Source organism: Chenopodium album, chromosome 23, assembly GCF_948465745.1.
Source record: "Chenopodium album chromosome 23, dcCheAlbu1.1, whole genome shotgun sequence".
Lineage (NCBI taxonomy): Eukaryota > Viridiplantae > Streptophyta > Magnoliopsida > Caryophyllales > Amaranthaceae > Chenopodium > Chenopodium album.
In genome coordinates, this window is record NC_137856.1 from 18,575,055 (window position 1) to 18,584,092 (window position 9,038).

Consider the following 9,038-nt stretch of genomic DNA (forward strand, 5'->3'; position numbering starts at 1 on the left):
TAATTAATTAATTACTTATTTTATTCTTTGTTGCTTATATCATTATTAGGGTTATGTTTTGATTTGACTAACGATATTATTGTTGAATTGCTTCCAATATTAATGTTATTATATTATTATTATGAGCACCATATTGCATGTTTAAAGGGAATATGGAATTGAAAATCACGCCTAATAAGATAATTTGGACAACCGGTTTAGGTTCCTTTAATCTTGTTATTTAATCAAGTGATCACCAATATCTTAGAATAATGTGTTGCATTAATATTCAACCAATTTAGCATAATAATAGTTTGGAGCAAATTGAATATTTTGTTTGTATGCCTTTGTGATCACATGAATACTTTTCACAATAAGAATCGAGTAGAGGCCAATACGGGCGAATGTGACTCCATGACTCACTTTGTACCATCATCCCCGATCCTCCTTTCGTGGTTCCGAACCAAATGGAATTAGTAATCTCATGGATTATGAATGGGGTGTAACCTTCACGGGTCAATCGTTGTTGCCTTTCGTTGTCCCTTTTCGTGGTTGCCTTAAATGATCCGTGAACGGTTTACAATTTCCTTAAAAACTTGTTCACGGCTCCCTACTTTCCTTGTCCCTAATCGTGTCCCTAATCGTATATGTCAATTCCCACTTCCTATGAGTGCCAAGCATATTCACAACATGGTTAACGTAGGCGCACTTCAAACGACGCCTACACAAACACATTCAAAAAAAGCTTTTTGAGTCTTATGAAATTCAACTACATTCAACAAAACTTTTTGCCTCAAATGAAAGTCAAACACATTTAAACAAAGATTTTTAAATCAAATGAAATTCAAATGCATTTAATAAAGATAATTGAGTCAAATGAAAGTCAAACACATTCATACAAAGCTTTTTGAATCAAATGAATGTCAAACACATTCAAACAAAGCTTTTTGAACCAAATGAAAGTCAAATGCATTCATTGAGTCAAATGAAAGTCAAACACATTCAAACAAAGCTTTTTGAGTCAAATGAAAGTCAAATGCATTAAATAAAGATAATTGAGTCAAATGAAAGTCAAACACATTCGTACAAAGCTTTTTGAATCAAATGAATGCCAAACACATTCAAACAAAGTTTTTCAACCAAATAAAAGTCAAATGCATTCAACAAAGATAATTAAGTCAAATGCAAGTCAAACTCATTCAAATAAAGCTTTTTGAATCAAATAAAGTCAAATGCATTCAACAACGATTTTGACTCAAATAAAAGTCAAACACATTCAAACAAAGCTTTTTAAATCGAACGAAAGTCAAATGCATTCAACAAGGATAATTGAGTCAAATGAATGTGAAACACATTCATACAAAGCTTTTTTAATCAAATGAAAGTCAAATGCATTCAATGAAGCTAATTGAGTCAAATGAAAGTCAAACACATTCAGACAAAGCTTTTTGAATCAAATGAAAGTTAAATGCATTTATAATAGTTAATTGAGTCAAATGAAAGTAAAACACATTCAAACAATGCTTTTGTAATCAAATGAATGTCAAATGCATTCAACAAAGCTAATTGAGTAAAATGAAACTCAAACTCATTCAAAAAAGCTTTTTGAACCAAATGAAAGTTAAACACATTCAAACAAAGCTTTTAAAATCAAGTGAAATTCAAATGCATTCAACGAAGATAATCGAGTCAAATGAAAGTCAAATACATTCATACAAAGCTTTTTGAATAAAATGAAAGTAAAATGCATTCAACAAACCTAATTAAGTCAAATGAAAGTAAAACACATTCAAACAAAGCTTTTTGAATTAAATGAAAGTGAAATGCAATTAACAAAGCTAATTGAGTCAAATGAAAGTCAAACACATTCATACGAAGCTAATTGAGTCAAATGAAAGTCAAATGCATTCTACAAAACTAACTGAGTCAAATGAAAGTCAAACACATTCATACAAAGCTTTTTGAATCAAATGAAAGTGGAAAGCATTCAAAAAAGATAATTGAGTCAAATGAAAGTCAAACATATTCAAAACAAAGCTTTTTGAATCAAATGAATGTCAAATGCATTCAACAAAGCTAATTGAGTCAAATTAAAGTCAAACACATTCAAACGAAGCTTTTTGAATCAAATGAAAGTAAAATGCATTCAACAAAGCTAATTGAGTCAAATAAAAGTAAAACACATTTTAACAAAGCTTGTTGAATTAAATGAAAGTTAAATGCAATTAACAAAGGTAATTGAGTCAAATGAAAGTCAAAGACGTTATACAAAGCTAATTGAGTCAAATAAAAGTTAAATGCAATTAACAAAGCTAATTGAGTCTAATTGCAGTAGCACTGCCACAACACTGCAGCAACACTGCCACAGCACCGCAACAGAGCAGCAGCAGCAGCAGCTCACTGCTGAAGCACTGCAGTAGCAGCAGCTGCACTGCCGCAGCACAGCAGCAGCACTGCCGCAATAGAGCAGCTGCACTGTAGCAGCACTGCAGCAGCTGCATTGCCGCATCACTGCCACCGCAGCATAGTAGCACCAGCACTGCCGCCCCAGCACAGCAGCAGCAGCACTGCCAAAGCAGGGCAGCAGCACTACCGCCACAGCAGCAGCCCTTTGTAATAAGGAAAAAAAAAACTGATGCATTATTTTCCACTTATTAGATCATTCATACCAACAATTGATAGATTACATTACTAATAACTTCGGGATCACAATCCTTTTGTGAATAACTAATAAAATATCAAATATCAAGTTATAAATCATTCTGTAAATGACATACCAATTCAATCTTAATTTATTCGGTTGATTTAGATCCTTTGCAATGGATTGGCATTTCTTTCCCAAGCCTCTTTTTTTTTAACGAATATATGGCAGACTTCTTTTTAAAGGTATCAATTGCTCTAATAGCTGCAAGTCGTTTCCTAATGCTTGGGTGACACAATTCAGCACGATAACCTTTTGTTGTGAACATCTTACACACCACATTAGAAAGGCATCTAGAACATTTTTGCTGCCATCCTTTCTTTACCATTTTTGCCATTGAAGGATCCCAAGAGAACTTAGCCTTTAGAGCAATGATGCACCACTTGTTAGTGATATATAATTTATTAAAGGAAAAATTGATTTTGAATTGTTAAAAATTATCATGTTTCATAATGAAAAATACCTTAAAGGCTTTCCACCAAATTGCTTTTGCTTCTTTCGAAACCTTAGCCCAGTTAATCCATGGCCCCATAAAATAAGTCTTATATGAAGTTTCAACAACTTCATCCACAACTTCACGAGAATGAAACCTGTTTCATAAACACTGAAATTAGAAACAAAATATATATATATATATATATATATATATATATATATATATATATATATATATATATATATATATGTATGTGTATATATATATATATATATGTATATATATATACCAATTCAATTGTATTAACTAAGGTTACTCACCATAGTCCCTCAGTTTTGTGCAATACTCGAGAAGCATCTGGATTACCCATGTCATCAGGAAACTCTACTTCCTCTTCATTGTCGTTATAGCCAGCACCATCTGCATCATCAATTTCCATCTCCTCTTGATCCCTATATAGTTCTTCCATTTGAGAATTATCATTCATTTCACCATGTGATGGTGTTTGTTGAGAAGAAAATTCTGATGAATCATTAGGTTGACGCCTAATGATTGGACCCCTCCCATTAAAGTTAACTCTAGTTAGAACCATTTTTGTATATCTGCACACTAGAAAATGAGAATTGACAAGGTAATATAGGCACTATAAGAGTTAAATATACTAAAGAAGTAATATTAACTATATGATATAAATATCATATAATATAAAATTTAATTATCAAAATTACAATAACAAGAAGTTAAAGGCATTAAAAATATTTGAAAATTAAGATAAACCAAAGTAAAAAGTAAAATGTCTAATATAAAATGAACTATTTTATTCATCTTCCTCTTCATCATCATCTTCCTCTAATTCCTCATCCTCTCCCTCTTCCACTTCCTCATATTCATTACAAGAAAGCTCTTGGGCTTCTTCCTCACCTAATTCAAATTCAGATAACAAAGGAGTATTTTCAATTGAAGCAACTTGGAATGCATTAGGCTTAACGGGCGCATCAATAACTCCTCTTGCCTTAATGTTGAAAACAAACCACCACTGATTTCTTTCATTACTACTACTACTACTACTACTAGGACAAGCAGCATAATATACTTGTTCGGCTTGATATGCCAGTACAAACGGATCATATTTTGGATATCGTTTTGAATGGTTCACCTCAACAAGATTATACTTATCATGTATCCTAATGCCAGGTCCAACATCAAACCACTCACACTTAAACAACATTGTTGTATAACGCTTTCTTGCTCCAACATAAGTTAACTCTATTATTTCTTGTAGAATTCCATAATAATCACTTCCTTGGACACTTTTCACACATATACCATAACTCATAGTTGACTTGTTTTTTCCATGAGAAAGAGTATGAAAATGATAGCTATTGCTGTGATAGTGATTAAATTTTCTAACTCTTGTTAGTGGTCCAAATGCTAACGAGCAAACAATGTCATTGTTGATGCCCTTTTCCAATACCTATATTAATCAAAGGTTCAAAATGTCATTACGGTCATATACAAACATGCTAAAAACACTAGTTAATCATATATTTAATTATTATTTTATATTAGTTAAGTGACTTACATAATCTTTGAACCAATTAGGATATATGTCTTCATATTTGACCCCAACTTCATATGAACTTTGGCATCTATGTTCTCTGATCATTTGTTCTTCAAACAAACTGTTAATTATATTAGTATGTAAACATATAGATATGTTACAAGCAACAAGTTATGGTACTTTTATAGAAATTTACCTTTCATATTGCTGTAGAGTTTCACAATTACTTAGAACATATCGGTGAGCAACTTTGTAATATTTTTCAACAAGGTAACAAAGTTGACCTTCTGACGAACTATGTCCAAAAGTTGAAGAGAACATCTCATGTAAGTCAGGATTATTGTTCAATTCACTTTCAGCATGTGCACCCAATCCTAAATCCTTCACCTTAGAGTCAACTTCTTCTTCAAAATAAAAGGAGCAAAAATTTGTTACCTCCTCGAGTAGGTAGGGATTACAATTGAGGCTTCCACTCGCGCTTTATTAACCACTTTCCTCTTTAAATGGTATATAAACCTATAATAAAAAAAGCTAAGTATCTTCAAATTAATTTTTTTAAAAAAAGAAAGTAAAAGATGAATTTTATATAATAACCTCTCGAAAGGGTACATCCACCTATATTGAATCGGCCCACCAATTTTTGCCTCATATGCCAAATGAATAGGAAGTTGCTCCATACTATTAAAAAAACCAGGCGGAAATATTCTCTCTAATTTGCAAATAATTTCAGGAATATTCTCTTCAATTGCACCATGTTAGTAATTTTTAAGGTGGTGGAGCAAAGATCTACAAAAAATTGGCTCAACTCAGTAATAACATTCCACACATTCAAGGATAACAAGTCTTTAAATATCGCTGGTAGCAATCGTTGCATAAAAACATGACAATCATGACTTTTCATACCGAATAGCTTACACTTCTTTAAATCAACGCATCTACCTAAATTAGAAGCATATCCATTAGGAAACTTTAATTTCTTCACTCATTCACAAATAAGTTTCCTTTTCTCTTTAGGCAACACAAAAGGAGCATTCGGTTTTAAAGTCCGTTTTTCCCCTTTACTAGTAACAACATCTTGCGCCTCCAATTTTCGTCCTTTACAATACTCCCCCAAGTCTCTTCTTGCTTTCACATTATCTTTAGTTTTACCCTTAGCATCCATTACAGTGTGAAACACATTATCAAATACATTTTTTCAATGTGTATGACCTCAAGATTGTGGCGTATCAAGAGCTTGCTCCAATATGGAAGCTCCCAAAAGACGCTTTGCTTTGTCCAATGGTGGAACTTTCCATATCCTTCTGCCTCGTTATCATCACCCCTTATTTGCTCAAAAGTTTTTGAAAATAAAGATACTCTATTCCAAATGTCCTCACCACTCATTCGTGGTGGTGGGGAATCATTCTCTACTCTGACTTTAAAAAAAGCACTCTTATTTTTTCGAAAATTATGATCATGGGGTAAAAATTGACGGTGACAATCAAACTAACTTTGTTTTCCACCATTTTTAAGAGTGAAAGCCTTAGTGTTTTCCATACAATATGGACAAGCTAATCTACCCGACGTGGTCCATCCTGAAAGCATGCCATAAGCCGGAAAATTACTAATAGTCCAAAGCAATGCAGCCTTCAATTGTAAATTTTGTTTTTGCGAGATGTCGTAAGTCGGTACCCCAACCTCCCATAATTTCTTTAACTCTTCAATAAGAGGTTGCAAGTACACATCAAGATTCCCTTTAGGATTCTTCGGACCTGGAATTTTCAAACTTGGAAACATAAAAGGTTTCTTCATGCACAATTCAGGTGGAAGATTATAAGGAGTTAAAATGACGGGCCAACAAGAATATTGCCTTCCTGTCTTTAATTTCCAAATGTTGAAAATCCGTCGGTACAAAGACCTAGTCGGACATTTCTAGGCTCCGCAGCAAAAGAAGGGTACTCATCATCTAGGTGTTTCCACGCCTCTCCATCACTTGGATGAGACATAAGGCCATGAACTCGAGGATTATCTTTATGCCACCTCATCTGCTCCGCAGTAGATCTTGTTGCATATAATCTTTGTAATCTCGGACCTATAGGAAAGTAAATAAGAGCACTATGAGGAGAATTGTTGCCACTTTCTCTAAGTGTCTTATAACGACTTCCTTTGCAATATAGACATTCTTTGAGATCTTTGTGTTCTTTCCAAAATAACATACATCCATTTGGACATACATGAATCTTTTGGTGCGGAACTTCTAGCCCTTCAAGCAATTTCTTAATCTTGTAAAAACTATTTGTCATCTTCTTTTCTTCTAGGCACATGTCTTTCATTAAGGAAGCAACACCATCTATAGCTTGATGTGGAATATTATACTCGCACTTGATGTTTGCCATCCTTGCAGCAGCAGACAATACAGACAACTTGCAGCCATCATACAATGGCTCTTCCGCTGCCTTCAACATGTCAAAGAACTTCTTATAACTAGCATGTGGCTCTTTTTCAATATTTTCTAAACCGCCTTCTACTCCAAAGGCATCTAATACTATGTTTCTATATGGGTTCAATGCAACCTCGGTGGATATGGAGCTGCTACTTTGGGATTCTCTTTGGAAGTGCAGTTCACCATGAAAAACCCATTGGAAATAGTTAGGCAAAAAACCATGCCTATAGAGATGCTACTTAACGGTATCAAGATCTTGATAAGGAATATTTTGACACTGTGAAAAGTGCTTATAATCTTCTAATTGAAGATGATATTTTAAACAGGGCGTCCACTTCGGCGGAGATTTTACCTTTCAAATAGAGAAACATATGGCAAATGAATCTTCCCCCAAAGATTAAATTCTTTGCGTGGAGATGTATGAAGGAAGCCTTGCCGGTTAGAATGCGCTTAATTGCTCGAGGGATGGAGGTTGATCCCTTGTACCCGATGTGTGGTGAATGAGAGGGGTCTACCATTCATATGCTGCTACATTGCTCATCTGTGAAGAATATTTGGCAGCATTTTGTTTTAAGGCTTGACCCTGGGTGTGAAGAAGCAAGCAGTCTCCGTGGGTGGGTTTCATTGATGTTTGAGAAAATTAAAGATGCTAGGTGGTGGGATAATTTCTAGAGTTTGGCGTGGGGAGTATGGCTGAAGAGAAACTCATGGGTATTTGAGAGGAAATGCAAGTTGGAGTGTGATATACTCCACAAAGAAAATGGTATGGTTGGTGAATTTGAACTAGCAAGGGAGATGGGGAATGCTGCTGCCCCTGTGCAGCAGTTGGGTTCGGTCTGGAAAGCACCGGCAGAGGGACTTTTGAAGTTGAACTCGGATGCATGCTTCAAGCAGCATCAAAGCCTTGGTGTGGGAGGTATCCTCAGAGACAATGTTGGGGAGGTCCTCGTTGCGTATTGCTCAACACTAAGGGGAAGCTTCGAGGTTTATGTTGGTGAAGCCATTGCAATGAGGCAAAGTATGAGAGTAGCTCTTGACGCTGGATTCAGAAAGTTGGTGCTCGAAACGGATAACATTAAGTTATTCCATCATATCAAGAAAGGAATCACACCTCCTAATGCTTTTGGGAATGTCGTGAAGGATATTTTGTGTATGTCTAGGGAGTGTCTTTCTTGTGCTTTCTCTTTTGTCAAGAGATTAGGGAATGGCGCTGCTCATAACTTAGCTTTGTTAAGTACTAGTTTTAATGAGTACCGAGTGTGGCTTGAGGAATATCCTCCGGAGCTCCATGAGGTTATTTGTAATGATGCTGAACTTTTGATGATTTAATAAAGGCTAAGCGATGGTTTCTGTCCAAAAAAAAAATATAAGGTTTTAAGGTGTTGTAGAACCAAAATCAAGCAAATTCTGGCAAAATAGGAAAAAACGTACCCATTTTCAACATGCTCTTTCTAATGAACTTGAAAAGGCTTGATTCATGTCAAATATATGTATTTATAACTGCGTAACAAAAGAAGTCACAAAAACAAAGCAAGTTATAAAGTTTTAAGGTCTCGTAGAACCAAAATCAAGCAAATTCGAGCAAAATAGTAAGAAGCCTTTCCATTTTCTACATGCTCTTTCAAATAAACTTATAAATTCTTGAATTATATCAAATATATGTATTTAAAATTTTCGAAGCATATAAATAACAAAAACAAAGAAAGTTATAAGGTTTTAAGGACTGGTAGAACCGAAATCAAGCAAATTCGAGCAAAATAGGAAGAAGCACCCATTTTTTACATGCTCATTCTAATGAACTTGAAAAGGCTTGATTCATGTCAAATATATGTATTTATAAGTTCCTAAAAAAAGAAATCACAAAAAAAAGGATGTCATAAGGTTTTAAGGTCTCGTAGAACCAAAATCAACCAAATTCATCCCAAATGGTAAAAAGCTT

General features: G+C 34.4%; 1 protein-coding gene across 1 annotated transcript; it reads left to right on the plus strand.

Moving 5' to 3' along the window:
• The first annotated feature begins 7,864 nt into the window (after nucleotides 1-7,864).
• Nucleotides 7,865-8,428, plus strand: LOC145607091 (uncharacterized). Its single transcript, XM_081662857.1, has one exon. It carries the CDS (start codon nucleotides 7,865-7,867, stop codon nucleotides 8,426-8,428), a length of 564 nt encoding a protein of 187 aa, XP_081518983.1.
• The last annotated feature ends 610 nt before the right edge of the window (nucleotides 8,429-9,038 follow it).

Bases quoted from the DNA above. Each gene is read 5' to 3' on its own strand.
- LOC145607091 (XM_081662857.1), top strand. From the start codon at position 7,865: ATGGTTGGTGAATTTGAACTAGCAAGGGAGATGGGGAATGCTGCTGCC.